The sequence below is a fragment of the Motacilla alba genome, chromosome 5 (assembly GCF_015832195.1).
Source record: "Motacilla alba alba isolate MOTALB_02 chromosome 5, Motacilla_alba_V1.0_pri, whole genome shotgun sequence".
Lineage (NCBI taxonomy): Eukaryota > Metazoa > Chordata > Aves > Passeriformes > Motacillidae > Motacilla > Motacilla alba.
Genome location: NC_052020.1, coordinates 37812526 through 37835922, shown reverse-complemented (window position 1 = coordinate 37835922; position 23397 = coordinate 37812526). Strand labels below are relative to the sequence as shown.

The 23397-nt window shown below is 35.4% G+C and overlaps 1 protein-coding gene across 1 annotated transcript in view; it reads left to right on the top strand.

The window, feature by feature from the left end:
- Window positions 1-23386, top strand: part of SLC25A21 (solute carrier family 25 member 21) — a 236152-nt gene extending 212766 nt beyond the window's left edge. The window contains exons 4-10 of the mRNA XM_038139816.1: window positions 1622-1688; window positions 7946-8005; window positions 10484-10591; window positions 14599-14763; window positions 19737-19918; window positions 20729-20781; window positions 23242-23386. Coding sequence (XP_037995744.1) covers window positions 1622-1688; window positions 7946-8005; window positions 10484-10591; window positions 14599-14763; window positions 19737-19918; window positions 20729-20781; window positions 23242-23321 — 715 coding nt within the window. The 3' untranslated portion in view covers window positions 23322-23386. The remainder of the gene's footprint in view (window positions 1-1621; window positions 1689-7945; window positions 8006-10483; window positions 10592-14598; window positions 14764-19736; window positions 19919-20728; window positions 20782-23241) is intronic.
- Window positions 23387-23397: the final 11 nt, after the last annotated feature.

Below are 23397 nucleotides of genomic sequence, written 5' to 3'. Positions count from 1 at the left end.
GTAAGACTTTGGGGAAATTTAAACATCTGATGAAAATTGAATTCCATAATCTCCTACTTTTCAGTATTTTGTCATTAAGCCATCATTATGTTAAATGCTCAAAGTGTCCTTTTGTTGTGGACTGGAGTACATGCATTGCTTTCTTCAGAGTTAGGACATGCCCAACCCAGAGCATCTCACAAGGCCTAAATCACTTTATTTATATTGGAGAAGCCCAAGCAGAGAACTCCAGAGAAGTGTTTGAAGAAGGATGGGGAAAATGGTATAGCATTTGTAGTATTTTAAATTCACATGGGGAATATGAATTTCACTGTTTTCTTTTAAAATGTAGAGATCAACTGTAGGAGAATCTATTGATGCCATGTCTCTTACAAATACGAGGCTGCTTTAGAAAGGTGAATCATCACATTCCAACATAACTACCTTTCAACATTTTTAAAAATACAAATGCTTTGCTTTAAGTAATTTTTTTGTGTGTAGACAGAATCCTCTTACAGTCCTGAATAAATGTGTATAATTCTGAAGAAGGCCAATTTGTAGGATGTGTTCTTGTTGGCTAATAATGTAACTTATGACCTTAAGCTAAGACAGGAACAATGCAAATTAGATATTGAAAAACTTTTTTTTTCCACTGTTAAGGTGGCCAGACATTGGAATAGTTTGCCCAGAAAGGTGGTGGAGTCACCATCCCTGGAGGTGGTGATCATTCTATGATTCTTCTTGGTGATTCCATTAAATCCCTTTCTGAACTCCCACCATGCACTATCCAGATTAGTGTGCAGACCTAGCAGACAAGGACTGTGTCTATTTCTACCCCACATCATGGGGATTTTGAAAACTGCTTGTCATTTAAAGCATTCCCAAGACCCAGCATTATGTATCTACACTGAAGTTGTAAGCAGAGCTCAGGCTGCCTGCAAATGCCATGTGTGCTGGCATGTAGCAGGTTGTAGATATATATATAGATATATATAGATATATATATAGATATATATGTACACACACACACACAGTGACAAAATACTTCCCAAATGTTTTTTTCCGAGATGAAATACATTTGTTCTGTCATGGATCTCTGAATAGGTAATTTGGGTTAAAACTAAGTTGCTAAAAGAATAAAACAATACATTTTGAGACATGTTTAAAATTAAACTTCAAAATATGTCTCAGCTAGCATCTGAAGATGAGCAAAAAGTGTTTTTGTATGCAACTTGCTGAAGTCACAGTTTTTTCCAAATCTGTATTTTGTGATTTTGTGACTTAAGTTTTTGATGTAAGCATTGCTGTGCTAAGCAAATTAAAACAATGAAATAATGCTTCATTTTCATTGTCAAAAATGTTCCTCACCTTTAAAATACAATTTATTGTATTCCAGGAAAAAATTGATTGAATTTTTACGTATTTATTGCTGATTTCTTTATATCGTCTCACCAGCACATGATATAATTAGTAGCACATTAGTTGTTCAGCCAGTAAGCAGAGAGTATCATTATGTGTCTGTATGCCTGGAAATGCTGAAGGCTTAATTGCTTAACTCAAAAGTGAAAATAGAATTGGCAGTATGGTATTGATATATTTTTTTATCCATACAAAAATAATTTCTTTTCCTTTTCTTCACTAGCTTACTTGGCTTCTACAAAGGAATACTTCCTCCCGTTTTGGCTGAGACACCCAAAAGGGCAGTGAAGGTAAAAACCCCACGCTTCCTCCCTTAAAAGTATAACTAGGGACAGTGGCAGCTGTAAAACCTTTTATTTCTCCCCCACTGACTGAGATTAGAATCTTAAACTTATTTGGCATATTAATCCTCTGATTTTTACTAGGAGGAAAGTTTCCTGTTGATAGCACAATAAAAACTGTCCTTGATTAAGAAGTGTAGGATAAGGCTCGTAAACATTAAGCTAATTTTGACCTGTGTATCAAATGTTACTGAAAAAAAAAAGGTTGCAATTATTTTATATTGTCAGAATTAACAAAATGTTTAATTTATTTTTTTAGCCTAATAATTGCCTCTGGTTTACATATTTTGTTTTACTGAAAATGCCTAGCAACTTGCAAAACAACTAACAGCTTAATAAATTAACACAAGAAGCCATTAAAGAAGCCACTAATAAGTACTTATTTAGTAGGTTTGAAGTGCTGCCCAGAGGTTTTTTTTGTGCTCCAAAGAGCACTCTGCTCCATATTCTATCTTTTTAGAGACTGAAGATCGTAATGGATACATCTCCTCATTGTGCAAAACATTTTATTCCAGCTCTCTTACAGCTACAGATGCTAGCCCATCAAAGTGTATTTTCTGTCCAATGCTGATCTTATTTTCTTTTATTATCCTTTATTTTGATTTGTAGAACAGGATTTTAGTAACATTCCTAAGCGAAATACTTCAATACATCAATTTTTTCAGTTGAGCCATTCAACCTTTTTAATTAAAACCTAATTATTAATCACATCATTCTAAAGTTCTAAATCTATCAAAGCAGCCATTGTGTTAAGAGCAAATGTTTCTTAGTCTTTTACTTCAGAACTTTGAAGTTTCCATAGTTGCAACAAATGTGTCTAAAAGCAGTTATTATACAGAATGTCTTGATTTTCCTTTCTTTCTTTTTGTTGTTTCTTTCTAAAAAGGCTGCATATGATTCTGGTCCTTAGTCTGCAATTAATCATTCACATTCCAATTCCTTTACAGAGGAATAATATTTGTATAAAGTGACAGGATGTGACCTTGTAACAGAATCCTAAAGGAGTTCTGGTAATATCATCTTCTTGTTTGCACTGGCATTTTAGATGCAAGTGACATATGTCACTTATCTCAAAATTATGTAATAAAACTAGGAAAACTAAAGTTCTATTTAATGGCAAAGTGGCAGTGAAGAATAGATGGATAATATTTAAAAGATTCCTAATAACTCATTTTCTTCATATTGTGATGCTTCCTCTGTCTCTCCATTTAATTTCATTTGAAACAGGATAAAGTAAATCTGACTGTGTTTTTTAGATTCCAACATGCATTTAGTTAAAATACTGACCCATTTGATTTCTCCTAGCAATCTGAGTCATTCATAAACTTCAAATCACTTTCCTTTACTCAAATATATTAAATTGTCTTAAACCCCATGATATTCAATATAATTATAGAATCATAAAAAGATTTTCAGTTGGGAAGGATCTCTGATCAAAGCAGAGCTGACTTCATGGTTACATCAGGATGTTCAGATGCCTTGTCTAGTTGAGTTCTGAAATCTTAAAGAATAAAGACTGCAGCCTCTCTGTGCTCCTCCTCCAGTCCTTAACTCTTTTATTGTGAAGAATTTTGCCTTATATCCAGTACAAATCCTCCTGTTGCAACCTTTGTGTGTTGCCTCTCACGCTTCTGTTGTTGGTCTGAGAAAGTCTGACTCTTCTGTATAAAATTTGGATGGTGGAAAACAGAACTTAAATCACCTTAGCTTTCTTGTCTCCAGGCTAAACAGACTTAGTTCTCTCAAACTCTTGTACATCAAGAGCTCACAGCTCCTTTAATGTCTTACTTGTCCTCTCTTTGTTGGGATGCTTTCTACCTAGTTCTTGGACATTTATGTGAGAGCTGAGTTTTCTGCAAACATGAGAATCAAGCTTAAATGTTAAACATGTGAGAGTTTTAATTAAATAGTTGAATTTTTTTATTATTTACAATATTCCTTTAAATTTGCTGCTGCTCCTAGGACATCAGGATAACTTTTTTGAGACATCCGCTGTATTCTACATTAGAAGAATCCAGTGAGAGAACAGGGCTGAACAATAATGTAAGAACCTGTAAAATTAAACAATTCAATGTGAGATGTCATATGCCAGTACAATTTTTACCATCCAAAGTGGAATTTGTACCCATGCTTAGACCTGAAGAGAATCCAGCCTACTCAAATTTCCACTAAACTTATTTGGCTATGACCCCAAAAGGAAAAGTCATTGCTTCCTTTGGCCGACCCTCCAACCTTTATTCTTCTAATAGTTTTCCTCATCTAAACAAGCCTCAAGCTGTCGCTTCTCCACTGCCTAAATGACTAGTGAGATTTAGAGGAAGACTACATTCAGGCCAATGATTCTGAGATTTGAGAAAGCACAAAAGGAAAAGAGGCATTGTCTAGGTTCTAGTATCTTCTTTTTATGTTTGTAATGAAGTTTTTTGAAACCTTCTAGTCGTAGTGTCATGAAAGTGTGTAGAGAATAGACAAGGGAGATTTTGTACTAAGAAATGTACTTGTGCTACTGGAATATTGTATTTATCTGGTGTGTATTTTTGCAAATAAAAATAAAGCTATTAAAATGAAGTTATTTAGCCCCAGTTTTTCTGTTAAGTGTTGAAGATACAGCTTCATGTTTAGTCAACTGTGTTCTTGTGTCTGTCTTGCTATTTCATTTTTTTTCTCTCTCTTTTTATTTCCCATCTAAAAAGAAAGCTGGTATTTCTGGAAGATGAAAAGTCAAAGTTTATAACTTTCTGTTAGATTGAACTTGGAGGAAAGAAATGATGATGCCAATACAATGGTTAACAGATGAACTTTTGGGGCAAATTTATATTGCTCATGTGTTCCCAGACATCTTGTTTCAAGCATATATTTTTATCTTAGTATTATTGAGACATCTGGTAAGTACTTTGACTATTTTCTGTGTAACTTCAATTAAAGTGTATCTTTGCCAGATGGACAATATTGGTTACTATATACACAAAAGCATGTTTTAAATACGTTTATTCTGAGAAATTTTTTTGCACAAAGCTATTAACTTAATACAACTGTAGAGGAAAAGGCAAATTATGCTGTGTTTTTAAAAACATTTTAGGTGGACGTATATAAAGTCAGTATGAAATCTTTCTTTTTTGAAAAATTGTATGTATACTAGCCACTCTAGTACACCCAGTAACATTTATATTAAATTTTATTGCTAGTGATTTTTTTATTTTAAAAATTATTTAAAGCAGAGTTACTATTAAGTAGTTATTTTATTTATGACTCTAGGAAGCTATTGATTTTTAAGGTAACATTTTAAAGACCAAAAAAATTGCTGGGTAATGTAATTCTGCCTTTATTACAACTATTTTACAGATCTGTAACACTATGGAAAACATTAAGAAATACCAGAAATTCCATTAAAGGTTAAGAGGGTAACAATGACTAGAAAGATGCTGGAGAGAGAATAAAGCAAATTTTATAACAATAAGAAATTAATTTAGTTCAGTGAAGCAGCTTACCCTCCCACTTTGTCAGACCTCTGTTATACCTTCAAAAAGATTGAGCTAGAGTTTAAGTAACACTTCTATCTTTTTGGTTATTGTCAAGGCCAATGCAAAAATTTTAAACATATTTGCAAGATGCTTGCAAGATTGATGTTCAATCTTTACCCTCTTTGGAGGGTAGTCAAAATCTGGTCCCAGTTCTAGGGCCTTTTCTGCAAAATTATATAATAATCCCAACTGAGGATATTAAAAAAATATCCGTCCAGTGACGAGAGTATCAGCCCATCAGTTTCCAGAATTTAACAACCCAATTTTGCTTATGTATACATATTCCCTCTTGCTTTAAGACAGTGGCATTATTAACACATTAACACCCAATTCTCAGATGGTTGTGGTGTGATTCTAGTGACTTTTCATTTGAAGCAAGTCTTGATTGAAAATTTTTATTGACTTAGCCATAGTACAAGGTTCTAAACAAGTTCAAATGAAAATGTGGTGCTTATTACTTATGTTCCTGTACACGTGGTTTATGGAATAGCTGTTTTGTTCTGATAGGTCTGTAGTACTGAACCGTGTCTTCTTTGGCTGAGACTCAGCACAGGCCACACAGTCTTTCTCTCTTGTCTTAAAAACTCTATTCCCTTATGTTTCTTATGGTTCCCACATCTCCATGGGCCTCATTGCTCATTGCCTTCCTCTTGTGGTGAAACAGTTTGGTTGTCTCATGCATCAGCAGATGCTGTGTGGAGGCATTGTAGCCCCCTCTGTGGTCACAGAATTCACTGACTTTCCAGGGATCCCACCTTCATTTGGACCAGCTTGCTCTGAACTTATCAAACATCACAGGCCAATATTGGAAAGCCAGCAGGAATGTTAAAAGTTCTGGCTATTTACTTTTGCTAGACTGGGATGTGACAGCTCTTGTACTAGGAGCTCTTGTACTAGACTGCACTGATGCAGTCTTGGTGGAACGATGACAGGTTTTTGTTCTTCATTCCCATCATACCAGTCATGCTGTGTAAAAGCCGCTTTATTTTGTATGCAAAGACGTGAATATTTCTTAGACAGATTACAGGACTCGCAAATTGCGAGCTGTGGTTAGGGACCTTGTGTTGTTCCATGTATGAAAACTATGTGGAATAACACCTCCAATATTTTTGGTGCAACCCAGAATTCAGATACCTACTCTATTTAGTCCACAATTTCTGTCATCCTCATGATAGAGGGTCATTTCCACTGCACTCAGATTTATCTTATGTGGTAGCAACTAGACTGCTTTTTCAGTGGCTTCAGCAGCATGTTTGCATAATATGAATTTAAGACACTATGGGGTTTGTTCTGTAATCTCCTTCATAAACTTATCAAACTTTCCCCTTCAAGACATAGAGATTTTCCCCCCATTGTTCTTATTGGAAGACTGCTTCAGGACTCTTTTAGTTGCAAGAAAGCTTCATCAGATCTCCAGCCACATTCTACTTATTAGTGTATTTTGCTTTTACACCTAGTTTCTTTATGTTACATATCTTCCTTGTTTTACATTCTCTTGCAGCATCTCTTTTGCTAAACTAAACAAGGAAAGCAGTTAATCTCCTTCAGTCTTCATTCTTAAAACAATCTCTAAGTTCTCCTTAGTGGTCCTGGTAGCCCTGTTTTGAATATGATGTAGTCTGAGTTGTTTTTTAAATAGTGGCCTAGATTGTATGCTGTATTTCAGAGGGCATCTTCCCAATAATTTGTAAAATGTCACATATACTCTTTCTCTAGAGTATATCTTGACCCATGCATCTTCATGTCCACAGACAAGGAGCTAGGCAGCGAAAGTCTATTTACCTGTGCCAACAGGAAGCTTCCTCCTGACTTCAGTGCAGTCAGAACTATTCTAAACCTTCTTCTTGGAAGAACAAATACATTCATATATTATGCTCTGATTTTTATAAGAAATCACAGAATGCATTCTTAAAACTAATGGGTTTGGGTGTCAAGACATGGTAGGTTGCAAAGTGAGCCTTTGCAAATGGTTGCCTTTCACCATCTTGGTGCAGGTGAAGCTGATTTTACTTTTTTCTTGAGATTCAAACACCCATGAGCACAGCTTTCAAGACATCCTCTAAGGGATTGCAGATGCTCAGAACTTTGAAGTGCCACTGTTTGAAAGCAGACAATTGACTGAAAGAGTCATTTGTAAAGAGAGAGCAGGAAAAGAAATGTACCTGTTGACAATAGAAGATTAGAAAAATGGCAGACTTTCCATCTTCAAAATCCACAATTATATCTCTCTGATGAGAAGCAGACTAGTATTTGAGAAATGCAAAACCGATTGCATCACATTACATTAAGGATGTGGGGGTGATTTCTTGGGAAAATTTTAGTATCTGCTACTACATTTAAACTGGTATATGAAAGTTAATGCCAGAGGAAAAGTTCATAAATTTAAATCGGTCCTGGATGATGTAAGTGAACTCTTAGATAAAGCATTACTTGAATTGCACTTATGTTGCTATTATGCATGACACACTAATAAAATCAGTTCTGAAGCCTGATTGTCTACTCTTGCATATCTAACACTGCTATAGAGAGTGTGAAATGAAAGTGGCTTACATTTATTTTGCAGAACTGCTTGCAGCTGCTCAGGACATGAGGTAGTGAAGCTCCATTGTAGTCTGCTTTTTACTAATTTATATAAGTAACTTATAATTTCTTTCAATTCAATTTGAATCTAACTTCTATTCACAGTTTTTTACCTTTGAACAATACAAGAAGCTTCTGGGATATGCATCATTGCCACCAGGACTGGTATGTATGGATACAGAACTTCATGTTCTAATGTAGTATGTGTCTGCTGAACAGTCTGTCTCATCTGCTTCCTTCCAAAGAAGAAGCCCAAAATTAAAGGGTCCAGCTTAATCTAGAGTTTTTCAAAACAGACTTGTCCCTTGATAAGAAAATATTGATAAGATGATATCAAAATTGATAAATTATGTTTTATATCAAATGTCCTCAAAATAATTCCCTACAACATCATAACATTCATGAAAATGGATAACAACAGCCACCATGGAAGAGTTTGTATACAGCTTATCATTCTTCATTCTTACAAAATAACAAAAAGTTGAACATTATCAATATTTATTTATTCATGTTGTCGTGTCTGGTTTAACACTTCAACCTCACAGTGCTATTCTGCAAGGTACAGTACAACCATAACAAAAATAGATATCTCAGTCTTGTTTTAAAAACTTTATAAAAGAAACATAAGTTATTGATAAGAAATTGCTACTTCCTTTGAAGTAAATAGCAAAACTCTCTTGTCTGTCAGTGGAGTTAGGAATTCATCTCAAGAAATACCTGGTTTAAAAACAAAATGCAGGGCATACATATACACAGAAATTTTTAAATGCTTAGATGTAGCTTGCATGTGTAATCTGCATTCTCATATGTAGATCTTAATTCTGCTATTGTGCACTAGGTGAAAAATACTTTTTAGAAGAGCTACTGCTTCTTGTGTAAGAATGTAAATCATAGTAAAGATCGATTTTTCACAATGATGATGTCACAACTTTAGGAAACAATTGATCTTTTTAAGGCTTTTCTATAAAGGTTTTGGTAATTTCAAGTCTCTTTTAAAGAGTATTGCTTCCAGTTATATCTCCCTTTAATTGCAGTGAGTGAATGGTCATAGAATTCTATTAACTAGGTTAAAGCAATTTTCCTCTTCCTCTTAGTTATTTCACTGGCCCTGTTGCTGTTGGCAGTCTCTCCTATTTTATCTGGTATTTTTCAGCAGTTCTCATCCTTAGGTGTATACAGAGAGACTGATATTGTTCTCAAACAAGTAGAAAAAACAGAGTTGAAGGTTCTATGGTACCCAAGCACTTTTTTGGGGGGAAGAAAAATAGGCTAAAAACTTGTAAACATGCTATTGCTTGTTTACAAGCTGCCCAAAAGCTGCTGTGATTCATAGAACAGGTATAGCAACACTCAGAACAATCAGAAACCCCTCACATTTTTGGTGCAGTACTGTTAGTAACTATAGAGGCGTTTTTAGTCCTAAGGTAGTGAGGGAAAAAGAAGACTGACGGGGATTCTGGTCAAAGCCTGGCAGAATGTTTCTAGGTACCTCAACAGACCTCATATCAAGGAAATAATTATTATTGAAAGACAGATGCATACATTAGCACCATCTTCCCACTGGCTTCCATCTCATGGTTGATGATGAAATGTTCCCATCTTACTGGAAAAATCAATTTGTTGGTAACACAATCTTCTCCAAAGGCAGTAAGACTAGTGCTTGCCACTACCCCTTTAACTTTTCATTCCTCTCTTTCTTGAGCTCTCAGGAGTCCCTGCTCAAATCTCTCTGCATTAAGTAAGTTTTTTCTCACTATTGTTTTTTCCCTTACTATTGGTTTATTTGAATTTCAACAAATGGATTCATTATAATGTATTTTGGTCCTGGGATTTTTTTCAGCACCTAGAGAGTTTGGGGATGTTAAGTGAAGGCAATAAATGTGTAAAGTGATCATTAAATTTAACCTCTCTGAATTTTCTCAATTGACCTAAATATTTTAATACTATTTTTTGTTAAAAAAAAAAATAAGATATCTTAAAATATTTTGCCATCATGGAAAGCAAAGCAGTGAATATTTTGGTATCTATGACTGAAATGCCACCAGCTTCTAAGTAAATGGAGTTAATTCATCCTGGCAATGAATGCTGACATTTCCCCGTGTGCCGCTCATTCCCGTATAAAAGTTTTTAAGGTTATTAACTACTCGGTGAACATTCTGCTTGTGCAATTTGCTTAAGTACTGAACTATTTTAGTTTTTTACATGTATTTTTAAGTTAATATGTTAGTGTTATGTGCTTAATACTCAGTTCAGGGATTTTAATTTTTCTAGTGCTGCATAACTACACTTATATTTGTGTTATTATTCAGAGTCCACCCAAAGATAACATGAGGACATTCTTTTGCCACTTTTTCCATGTTTGCGTAATAATTTGGTACCATGTTTTCCCTTCCAGCTGAAAAGAGAATACATGGACGTGGAGTGCTACAATATTTTGTTTTGATTGTTTTGGAATATGGTTTATGGCTATTGTCATATTGTCTTCATGAACTGTCAGCATCTATCAAGGGCTAAAGTTGTTTAGCAATAGAATACTGCTGCATTACTGCAGTCTTGCTGTTTGCATTGTATCCCTCAGTTTCACAATCTGATGTAGAGGAAGTATTACTCCTTAATACTCAATTTTCATTTGAACTTTCCTAGGCATTTGCAATTGCTGGCTTGGGATCTGGGTTGACAGAGGCAGTTGTGGTTAACCCGTTTGAAGTAGTGAAGGTTACTTTACAGACCAATCAGAACGCTTTCACAGAGGTAGGAAAACTGCTTCCTTCTCCTTTTTCCATTTTATTGGGCATAATGCACTTCGAGGTTCATATTTAGAGCAGAATGTCTGTAATATATTGGTGAATGCAAATGATCTCCCCTCAAGCTCAACAGAAATGGAAAAGGAAGAGACCCAATAGCCAATGCCTTCAGGTATGCAGAGATGCTTGCAGTGTTGTCAGAGGCATCACCATCTCCCCTGTAAATATTCTGTGCCTGAAATGCACCTTCATCCCTCCCAAGCAGCCAGCAACCTAGCACTGTGAGGAATTGTAATCCAGGAGTACAAACCTGAGCCCCTTGGACACAGCACATTTACCCCAGCAGGCTCCAGATTTCAAGTGAGCACTGAAGGTTAGCACAAAATACCATGGCCCTGTGCCCTAGACAGAGTCCAGCTGCTGTATTTTATGCAATGTTTCTTGGATGAAATTACTTACAAGACCGCAGTTTTATTAGCACAAACTGGAAAATTCTTATATAACAAGTACATTGATAATTTAAATTCTTGCTTAACTTCAGAGTTTTGTTATTCAAATATTGTTTCATCCAAAGAAGTCATTGTACAAAACATTGTCCACGATTCTGGGTACTGCTGAAAGGGGAAAATATACTGGAAAACAGTGATTCATGAAAATCAAGTGTTCTCAGGAATGCACTAGCTTCTATTAATTTTAATGCAGAACATGTTCCAGGATAAAGGGAAGAAAGGCAGTAATGAAGTTCCTTTTTCCTTTTCTCATTTAATAAAAATAATAATTGTCAAATCATCTTTTTCAAAATCTTTTGAGGAATCAGCTGTACCATGGCAGAAGTGCCAAATCACATAAGCATTCACATGAAAAGGTCAGCTGAATCCCTGGTGGGACATGATTTTTGCATATTCTACTATTAAGTTTTGACTGAGTTAATACTTGCATGCCTTGTAGCACTCGTCTGCACAAATTGAACAGTATTGGGGGGTGCACAGTAAAGAGATTTATGACCTGGCCATCTACATAATCTGTTGGGGCCAAGCTCTTCAGGTACACTCTGGAAAAATACAGCTACTGATTTCCACGTGTCATAGAGTAACTGGTACCTACTCCATAACTCATCCAGAAAAGCATTTTCTTCCAGAATAAATTTTAAAATGTTAGGTAAACTCCTGTTCGATTCTCAATGCATATGAAAGACATGTTTATTTGCTGCAAGTCTCCAGTCTAGACATTTTTTAAACTTGGGCAGCAAAGTCACTGAACAGATAAATAATGCAGAGCGGGAGTTTAGGATCCTGGAAGGAGAGAGACTGAAAATAGGAAAAAGCAATGTGTGAGAGCATCTGTCTCTTAAGAAGATGATGTGATAAAAATTATTAACTAGTACTCCTCCAGCAGTGGTGAACAGATATTCTGGATCTTTCTCTTCACAGTTGTGAAGATGTAATTATCCTAGCTTAAAAAAACCCTCTGCTTTTATGTATAAACAAACCACCATTATATTTTGAACAAACTATTCCTTGTAAAGTTGAAAAAGACCAATGTATCCTTTCACTTCGTACATTTTAATTTTTTCTCTACTGCAAAATTTATAACAAAGTCTGGGGTGGTTTAGTTTGTAAATTTAACCCAATTATTTCCTTTAGTTCCAGCATCCCTTCCTTGCTGACCTTCAGAAAATACAATAATCAAACTGTAGCTGTCCAAAAGCATTCTGAGTTATTTTTGTTAAGGTGAATATTCTCTAATTTAATTTAAATGTAAAATTTCACAAAATCCAAATAACAGTACATTATCATACAAATAAAATTGTGACGGAATTGTATTTGGACCCCAGTAGAAACCTAGTTTGCATTTAAAATATTAACTACTTGCTCTAGGGAAAAAATCCAAGTAAAATTAAGTTCTTAAATCATGAAGATTGTTTGATCACATGTTAGTTTTTAATATAACTTTCATATATCTTTCTAAAGTGTTAGAACTTCAAAATTTGCTGTAAATTAGAAAAAACTCCAGTGAATTAATACCTTGACATCGAGTTCTCATTAAGAAAATGTTAAAGAACATTCCACAATAAAGCATGTAAACTCAAGCCCATTGGAAGAAGCATGTCTGGAGGTTATATTATACAGCATAAGGCATTACCATGTACTGTTTTTCTAAAAGGTTTAAGTAAAGTGTGTACCTATCCCATTGTAGAGCTTTCATACTACAAGATGAAACCTAATGCAGTTTGCATATTTCTTTGACTATTGTATAGAAATAATAAATATATCTTGTTTAAAAGGAACAAGGAAGAGCATGAGCACATACACTCACACCCAGACTCCAGCACACCCCCAAAGCAAATATTCACACCCTGTGGTGACAGCTGAATTGTTCTGTGGTAGCAGATCATCTTTCCAGGGCTGATAGATTTAAAGAGGAAGGCCACTATAAATCACGTATCAGCCCTTTTGTAATGTGGATTGCTGTGGGTAAAAATAATGGTGGCTTTTTGTTAAAGTAAACTGCAAGAAGTCCAATACCATGTTTGGTTTTCCTTTTTTTTCCCCTATCCCTGTAGCCCCAGATAACTCACTGGAAATAGAAGCTGGTTTGATGATTAAAATCTTCTCACCTAAGAGTTATGATTAATTAAACAAATACCATTTTCTGCCTTATGATGAGAATAATCTGAGTCCAGATTCCACTGAATAGGTCTATATTAAGTTAAGAGTCAGCAGCTGTGTGAAGTGCATTAACTCCACATGTTTGTACAATAAATTCCTCTGTCTAAGGTCCTTCCATCATCAGTGATGAACCGCAGACCTTCTATGGCTTGATCAGTTGACATGATGACACCTCCTTTGGTAGAAAGGAAGTGCTGCTGAAGAGAGTCCTCTTTGTTACTACTGGACTGAAAAGGGAAGTCAGGTGTAGACACTGCAGGTGTCTATTTTGAACTTATTAATCCCATCTCAGGTGTTCACCAAGTGACAGGCTTCCCCTTTGAGGCAGGAGTAAATCCATACTCAAGACAAGGGATATCAAGGGATACCTTAATATTGAAGGTTGCTGTATTATTTCTTAAAGATCTAATGTCCATTTTTGGAGCACAAAAAAAGGGTGCTATTGCTAGTATCCATGTTTAGTATCTCCATTTTAGAATAGGTTCTGACTTAAATTCTTGGGAGTAGACAGAAAAGTAAACTCCAGTAAAATTTATACAGAGCATTAACAGGATAATATTAGTTGTGAAATATGAAAAAAACAGAATGAAACTTTGTAATAGAGAATAAACTTGTCAGTCACCTAAATAAGCAGTTATATGCTGTGTCAGATATAGTAGCATCATTTGGCTGATGCTGTTGATCTACCACAGTGATATTTTGAAATGGAAAGCTATTAAACAAATAAGTGTATTGAAATTAGTGGTATTCACAGTGGTGTAGTCAAAATTCTTCTATATTTTCATGTTTGAACCTCCTAGTGGAAGTCATGTTTTGCCTTTCTAATTATAGATTTGGTTACCCAAAGCTTTATGGCTTTATGGCTTTTTTTGGCTTTATGCTTTGGAGAAAGCCAAACAACTATTCAACAACTTTTTGAAAATAATGTTTCTATAAAGCTGCTAAAAAATGTAAAATATTCAGAAGGGAAACAGCTAATTCTGAATATCACAATATATTAAAAAAAAAGATTAAAGGTGCATGTAGTCAGGCAGATTCTGTCTGATATGAAACAGTTTCTTCCTTTTTGCCTTTCATGAAATGAAAACTGTTACAGTACTACTCCTCTACAGTACTTAAGTCCTGCTTTCATCTTATTCTGCAATCAGAAAAAAGAGGAATATTTTTTAATTAAATTTGTGGTTTTTATTGGTCACAGGAAAGGGAAAATAACAAATATGGTGATACTTAATATAAAATTACAAGAATTGGCAACACTGTTTGTCAACAGCATGGAAATGATGCTATGTTTATTGTTTTCTTTTTGTAAAGATGATCTCTTCCTTCTTTTGCTTAACTTGTGTAGCAACCATCTAGCTTTGTTCAAGCTCAGCAGATCATTAAAACCGGTGGTCTGGGCTTCCAAGGACTCAACAAAGGCCTCACTGCAACACTGGGCCGTCACGGAGTTTTTAACATGGTTTACTTTGGATTCTACTTCAATGTGAAAAACATTCTTCCCGTCAATAAAGTAAGTTCTTCATACAATGCAATAGGCAATCAGATGAGAAGTTTGGCATTTTTATTCACACTCTATTTTTCTGTGCAAAGCTGTGGTATTTAGTGATAAACAGTGACTAACCTAGCTCTGTTTTGCAGAAATCCATAGCATTTTAATGGAAGCAAATTAAGGACTCGATCTTCTCACTTTTTAAGCAAAGCTGAGTGTAGTCATATTTGAATTATTGTTTTTATGAATTTCCCTTTACAGCATGGTAGCAGTGCAAAAAGGCAACAAATGAGATACAGACATGTTGTGCTTATGTTGGACATGTATGCAATTTTTTTGGGGCAAACTGGCTTAGAAGAGAAAAATCAGTTTCTAGAACTTCTGTCAATATTCACATAGGGGCTAAGGTTGCAGAGGTGGCTGAGCTGCAGGATGTAGGTTATTCTGGCCAGCTACTGGACCTATTTACCAAAAGAGAGTTCAACCTAGTATTGAAGGATGACAGGGAAGTTTCATCCTTATGGGAGAGAGACAGTTCAAAACAGGATGTAAAGGGTCATGCACAGGGACTTTATGTCATTTATAATTAAAGAAAAAAATTATTATGATAGCTGTAATTTCACTTAAAGAACTTTTGATAGTCCTATATTACTTTAAAAAAAACAAAAGAAACAAACATTCCATTTACAACAAAAGGAAATTTTACAAATGAAAACGTGGTAATATCAGCAACTTTCTAAATGTGTGAGAAAGAACTAATGGTTTATTAATGATTCCAGTATGCTACTTATTGAAGTCTGTTTTCACTAATGTGATTTTTAGATGATGACAGTTAAACAATCACAGGTGTAATATGTAGTGATATACATGTAAGAAGGTGCAATTCACATCAAAAGGGATCAGTTTCTATTCCCATATGAAGTAACACCTCTCTTTTTTCTGCACTTCTGAGTAGCCTGGTATTTTTGTTGGCAGCGCTGTGTAAATGGAGAAAACCTCCACTTCTTATTTGCAGATTATTACAGTAAATTGAATTGTTCAAGAGCAGCTGGCCCACAAGTTTCTACAAGTTTCTTACAGTGTATCTAAGCATATTTTACAGTGCACTTTAGCCACACATTCTAAAACTCAAGGCACAGGCACAGCTTGTTACTAAGATAGGAGTAAACACTTTTATGTTGATCAAAATATTAAAAATTATAATCACTATGCAGAAAATTCAGGAAAATATGCAGGTAAGGACAGAGACTAGTGTGTAGCTTCTATGGGAATCATGGGAAATGTTCTTGCATAGGAATTGAACAGTAATAGTATTTGGCATAAGAATGCTTTGCTAGCCTTTCAGACTTTAAAAAATAGGAAACAAGTATTACATTATTAGAAAGATTCAGAGCTTTATGATCTAAAGGAAATTAGTACTTTGTAAGATTTTGTATGATGCAGAAAAATTTTAACATCTACAACATGGGTTTAAATATACGTAGAAAACAAAAGGGAAATTACTTCAATGTCAGCCAGTGACCCAGCTGTCCTTAAATATTAGCAAAATGAAAAGGCAATTTAATCAGTGTGGGATTAACTGCAGATAAGTGGAGAGGTTTTCCTGGTGCTGAACCAGTGCACAGTGCCTTGTATAGTGGCTTGCACAGTGGCTACATCTGTGCTAGTAAATGGAGTGGCAACGCTGAAACTCAGCTGTCTGTGCTGTTAAACATTCCCTGGCACAGCTGTGGCCATGGCCAGCCAGCACAGTTCCTGGGTGTGGCTTTGGAGCCCGTAGAGGCAAGGAACCCTTCCTAATGGGCTGGCTTCATGAAGCCAGTCTGTTTTGAATGGTGGCAGCATTCTGTGGTGCTAATAAAGCTAAGAGGACTCTCTAGGCCAGCCAGCATCAGTGCCATAGACAATCTGTACAGAGAGATATAGCCAATAATTCTGATCAAACTTCCATTAAAATCAATGCAAAACTTACCCTGAATTTAAGAAGACATAGATCAGGCTTCATCTGGCTGGTGCTAGCCAACTTTATGTCTCAGGTACTTACATGCATTGAATTTCACTTCAGTGACTGCTAAATGGAAGTATTTGACAATAATTTATGACCTGTAACAAATCTCTTCTGTCAGTGGGCAGGTACTAGAGGCTTAGAGTTATCAAAACTGTACAAGGAATTTGGTAGAAGCTAGTTTGCAGTTAGTCTGAAAAATACTTAACAGTTGTTAATTTGTCTAGATTTCTCACATACTTGATTTCATGACAAAATCTAGTTTGTTAACTTTGTATATTTTGCCAGAAAAGAAAGTCTTAAAGCCAGTCTTGCAATATTGACAAATATATAAGAATTATAATATATAGAAACTGTGAAATTAGAATACTACACTTGTGAAATAATTTTGACTGTTTGCTGTCCACCGTCTTTAACATAAGTGGAAAAATATATTAAAATCTCTGAATGAGCCTTTTAGCTGTCAGCTAAACTGTGCATTAAATTTGCATCTCAGTTAGGGATGTTTGCTGCCTATTTTGCCAAAAACAATAAATCTTGTAGGTTGAGTGGTCAAATGATATCAGTGACATGTGTGGATTGTAAATGTCCATAATGAATAATTTTTCATACATTCAGTCTATTCTGCTAAACACGCTGTTTACAGCCAACCTTGTGTTCTGTTTACTGAAAATTGAATAAGCCAGATTTCTTTCAGTGGCCACTAATGTGCCAACCATAGAGAATTAGCAGCTATGCCTCTGCCCTATCAATGAAATTATTTTTCAAATGGCATCTCTTTTTATAGCACATTTCATAGGTGTCCTGCAGCTTTGTAATTTTTATCATAATTAGATTTGCTTTTAAACATTAGTTTCATTAAAATCTTTACTCACTACCACCTCCAAGTGGCTGCCACATTTCTCAACAGTATGAAATTCCTTCATACCTGTTAAAAGCCCCCTTTGAAATGTGGCCAACTGCAGGACTCATTTCAAGTTGGGCACTGCCAGCCCCAGCCACTGCAGATGTGCCCCCTGTTACAAGGACTGCTGCATCAGAGCAGGGTGCTGAGCAGTGCATTGTCTTGTAAGAGGTTTGTCTTGTAGAGGCAAAGAAGAGATGGGAAACCCAAATGGGCTGATCAGCTTGGTGGGTAAGTAAAATAGCAGACAATAGTTTTATTTTAGTAGCTTTCAGATCCATGCCAACATAGAAGTTCTGTGTAGAAACAGAGTGAAAAGCAGATGTGGTGCAATGGACTTGAAGAAATAGCAAGCCAAGGTGATTTAGGAGAAGACTGGATCAGAAGGAGTCACTAATCTTGGCTTTTAGAAGAAAATTGCTTTTAATTTTTGACACCTAAATTTATATTGAATCTTTATACTAATTAAATTACCCAGATATTACAGAGATGAATTTCATAGAAAAACCTTTCCCATGAGGTTTATGATAAAAAAAAATCAAGTTATAGCAAAGCTGGTGTTGACTATGGTACATTTGGTTAGAGTCCAGTTTTGTGAATGGGCAAAAGGAGCCTTCTTTTCTTCTCTAGATACCAGAAACACTGGCTTTATTCTATTTGCATTTAAATCACCCTATGTACAGAATAACAGAAAAATTTTGCCAAGGTCTTTGCTAAAAAAGGGCTACAATTCTTGTACCACCAGCAATTCTAATTTTTTAGTTATTATCAGTATGTTTCATGTTTTGTGAAATCAAGTTATGAGTTTTTCTGCATGTAATAAAGAGCTCTGTTGATTTGACATTTCTTTCTTAACACCTGTATGGGCTTCATTCAATATATAGTATGGAAGTTTTAGTTTATTTTTCTTATCACTAATCTGGAAACAAAAACTTCTTTCTTGGTTTCTGTTTCATTTAAAAACATACAGGTTTAGGAAACAAAAAACTGTCTTATTTTAACATTGTGATGATGTTATAACACAGCAAGATCATTTGTTATTTTAATAATGATTTTCTATAATTAAAGTACCTTCATGACAGAAGTAAGCTGCATATAAAGATGTAGCAAAAACGTGTTTTTCTGTTAAAATCCGCGAGCAAAACCAAATTATGTGCATAGGAAATGTTCTGGCACACACTTGCCTGTGACTTCCACTACTCAGAGAAATAGGATTAAACCTGCTTCAAGGGACTTCGACTCCCAGATAAACTCTGGGTTCTTTGATGTCCTAGAAATGCCAAAGTAGGAGGTCTTTCTAAAAGATCAAATAAAACCCAGTTGAACTGTGAACTGCGAGTGAGCAAAGAAGTTTTTAGATGCACTTCTAACCTACTTCTAACTTTTACCGTGTGCATATAGTAGGGTTCAGAAACAATCTGTTGTAAATTCTTCAGCCAATTAGCTGAGTGAATTACCACCGTTTATAATGCACAGAACGTGGAGGCTCTCTTGCCGTTGTGCCGAGTTGGATTGTTAATAACAGGAAGCTAGCACTTCTCAGTACAGTGGATCAGCTACATGTGAAAATAAATGTAAAAAACCTGGAGGGGAATGGCAGCAGACTGAGATTAGTCTTTATTTAATTTAGCATTTGGGGGTCCAACACACAAATGAGTGTTTTAGTAGGCTTCATGGTGGAAGTTGCTGTCATTTGTAAAATATTCTGGCCAATTAGCTAATAGTGTGCTTGGATTTCTCCTGTTTTGATACAGTAATACTAAGTACATTGTGAAGCCCAATTATACAAATCATCCCCATATGCCATACCAGTCTTTCTTTATGAACTGTGTTTATAAATCCTGTGTGAGGAAATGTGTACTTCAGCAATTTAGACCATGTGTAAAAACATAGCCAATAGGATTGTCAAGAAAACAAGTTCCAGCATAGGAAATCCTAATGTGTTCCGCTAAAATAACACGAGTGTGTTGTGTGAGTTTTCTGATTAAATGCTTATTATTTTATAGTGCTTAACCTGCACAGGTCTTCCCATTTCCCTTTTTATTCTTTCTTTCCTTTTTTTTTTTTTTTTTTTTTTTTTTGTAGGATCCAAATTTGGAGTTTTTGAGGAAATTTGGAATTGGGCTAGTCTCAGGAACAATAGCCTCAATTATTAACATTCCTTTTGATGTTGCAAAAAGTAGGATTCAAGGACCACAGCCAGTTCCTGGAGAGATCAAGTACAGAACCTGTTTTAAAACTATGGCAACAGTCTATAAAGAGGAAGGGTAATACATTCTTATTTTAATATATGTCCAGACCTCTGTTTTAGTTTGTATGGGTCCATAAAACCACATTGTTGTATTTCAGATTTGATGAGGACCATTAAGCCACCCTGAGTTCACATATCAAAAGCACCCAATTTAGCATTTTGAAAATTTATTTTAGAATTAAAGGACGTATCTCCCTACTACATATGAACTTCTACTTACAAAATGATTATCACATTGTCAAAATTTATGTTCCCCAAGTAAATGCTTCATATATCTCATCTGTAATTTTTTCAACTCTTCATTTTGTAAAAGGAAAATATGAACAGAAAACATACTATTTCTCAATTTAATCTAATTTTAATTATGCAGTCCTCTGTACCTTTAAAATTATTGCTGAAATAATTAAACTGGGGACAGATCCTTGTGGTAAAAATGTTTTCCAACTTTTAAAAATATTTCTCAAACGGTGACTGAGTTGTGGCTTTGATATTCAATTATATCAGTCATTTTGTCCCTATATGCAGCTGTTGTTAACAGACTTGTCTTGAAAGTAAACCCATCTCACTGATTAAAGTCATATTTCTGATTGGCTAGGCTCACAACATTGCTTTTGTGACTGAACATTGATTAACTTTTTCTCTTCATCTGATCTGCCTCTGTAAAATGTTAAAATCCAGATACAGCCTGCTATTGAACATGTGTAATTTCAAATAATTGCCTCTAAGTGCTCTGCCAGCATTTTAACAAACATATGCTACAATTCCGTTCTTCTTTTAGAGCAAGAATATTGTTTGAAATGTTTTGTTTGTTATTCTTCTGCTACAGATTTCTGGCTCTGTACAAAGGCTTGCTTCCCAAGATCATGAGGCTCGGTCCAGGTAATTTTCCTTCTGTCATTTCTATTTTGTTTTTGTTCTGGCTTTCTCTTTCCATTTTTACAGTTTCTTGAGAAAATGTAGTAAGTATCAGTCAAACAAATAAATCAAAATATCTTTCACTTCGAATGCTTTCTTTTTAAAATAGCAGCATCTAATAGTGTCACAGATGGATTTGGCTAAATATGTGTCTAAAAAAAAATAATTTACACATATACATCAGGGAATTGCAGATCCAAGTAAGTGCTGGTTTGTGCAACTGGTTTTTTTTATGAACAAACCGAAGCACTTGCAAATGACAGAACCATAAAACTTTTGGAAGTTTCTTTAAGTTTCCTATTCCTTCTAATGTAATCTTTTGAGTTCATTAGCACTATTCCATACCTATGTGAAGTCAGCCTAAAATGCAGGTTAGAGTCTCTCCATAAAATGCACTCAACTAGTCAAGGCACAGCCCAAGCATATCAAATTCCAGTTATTTTCTTCTCTTATGCTCTGTTGGGGCAGACACTAAAAAGCTGACAGAAGAGCTGGGAAGAGACTTGTATGGCCCTGGAAAACTAAGAGAAGAAGGATATCTTTAAACTGGGGGTTGTTGCTTGACCCCGTCTTACTAATTCTGACTCTGTGGGAGCACAGTGGTTGAAAGGTGTATCTTCCTTGGCTTTTAGAGGTTTTTTTTCCTGACTGGTTTTGATTAATCATGAAAGCAAAGCACTGGGCCCTCAGACTTCGTCAGCCCACAAAGGCGGTCTGCGTCAAAAAGAGCAGAAGCCCCAATTTGAGCAGTATCCCATTCCCATGAAATTGTATTTCCAGTTGCTCGAGCTGGTTGTTTAATATGCAAGAACACACACAGGTAAAGCAAGTAGGTACAGAGCCTGTTCTGCAGTATAAAGGAGGCATTAGGTCTGTCTGTAAATGTTTGCATATCCAATCCATCTGGCTAAGTACTAGACCATGCCTGGTTATTGTGCAGGGTGAGGAAGAAGGTGGGGAGGAGAAACAAGGAGCTCTGGAGCTAAAAGCCTTTTCCCTTACACTCCAAAGATACTAGATTACAAACAAGACAAAGAGAAGGCAGTGTTTAGCTTTCCCAGTACCTCTTAGCACAGCAGATTTTGGAATAAAATTTTCCATCTTACAAATGACTATGCATTCTGGCCCACATTCAGCAAGTCAGTTTCATGTGAACTTCATTCTAAATACTTCTGTAGTTATATTGGCTAACTAACGTATAGGTTTAACTTTCTGATGAAACAATAATATAGTCTTTATTATGACTGGGAAGGTAATTCCTTCTTCCAACATGTGAGTGTTTACAGGAAAAGAGATACACAAACAGATCACACAGTATGAGATTTGGAATCAGCCTTGATTTGAGTTCAAATCACATCTTAGACATTGTGTCTATGATTTGTTTGTTGGTCAAAGCCTTTTGCAAACATCTGCTCTGTCTAGCTTTCTGTGAGTTCCTTTTCATAGATAGTTTCAAGTCTGGTGATGGTTCCTCAGGACAAATGATATGGAGAAACTCATGTAGTAATTCTGAGTGCCTGGTTGTCTTAGCCTATCCTTAGAAAGGTGAGCCCAGTTCAGCAAAAGCCTCATTTGTTAGAGGTGCCACTCCAAGCTGCCAACTGCACCAACAGGCAACGGCAAAGGCAAGAAGATATTTATGCCCCAGTGCTGGCACCCACAAATAATATATTTTTAATCATGCAGCCTGGTTCCCTTTATCCATGTTCTCCTACTAGAAGCTTCTCTATCTGTTTAGTTATAGATATACCTTCTGAAATGTTCCCTTTTTTTATCTCACACAGTAATACAGCCCAGTTACAGTCTGGCTTCACTAACAGTAAAGATATTTTATGGCTTTCAAGCTGGGATTTAACACTGTTACCAATTCTAGCAAATAATGCCATTTCATTAGATCAAAACTTTACCTGTGGATTTGTAGCCAGGAAAGATTATACTCACTTACACACTGTGATTTTCTGCTCTAGACATGGTGAAAAAACAGATAAAAACCTCTCTTGACCCTTACCTGGAAGTATTTTTATCATCCTGAAAATGAATTTTTGCTATTCCACCAGTCAAGTTGCTCTTTCATGGCCAAATCTTATTAAACAGGCACACAAATATACATATATTCAGACTAAAGGTTTCACTTCTAGAAGAACAAAGAAAAACATTAATCTTGAAAAGTATTAGGGAAAATCACACTGAGAGTGAATTTGATTTAATATACAAGCTATTTACATCAACTTTATGATCTAATATTAAGTAAAAATGGTATGGTTTATGAATTGGTGAATTTTTAGTGAATTCAGGAAATAGTAGACTTATCCATTTTATAAATAAGGCTTTGCCATATTCTTGTTTATGTTGCACTAGAAATGCTCTATAAAATCTTGAAAATACTGGATTTTCTATGTAGTAAAATAATGTCTTTTCTTCCAGGTGGTGCAGTGATGCTTTTGGTTTACGAATACGTTTATGCATGGCTTCAGGACACAGTTAATCACAAGGAGCACTTCTGAAAAATGTACTCCTTAAAATTGCATGCTTTCTAAAATACACTATAATAAAGCAAAAGTGATTCTTATCCGTTATAGT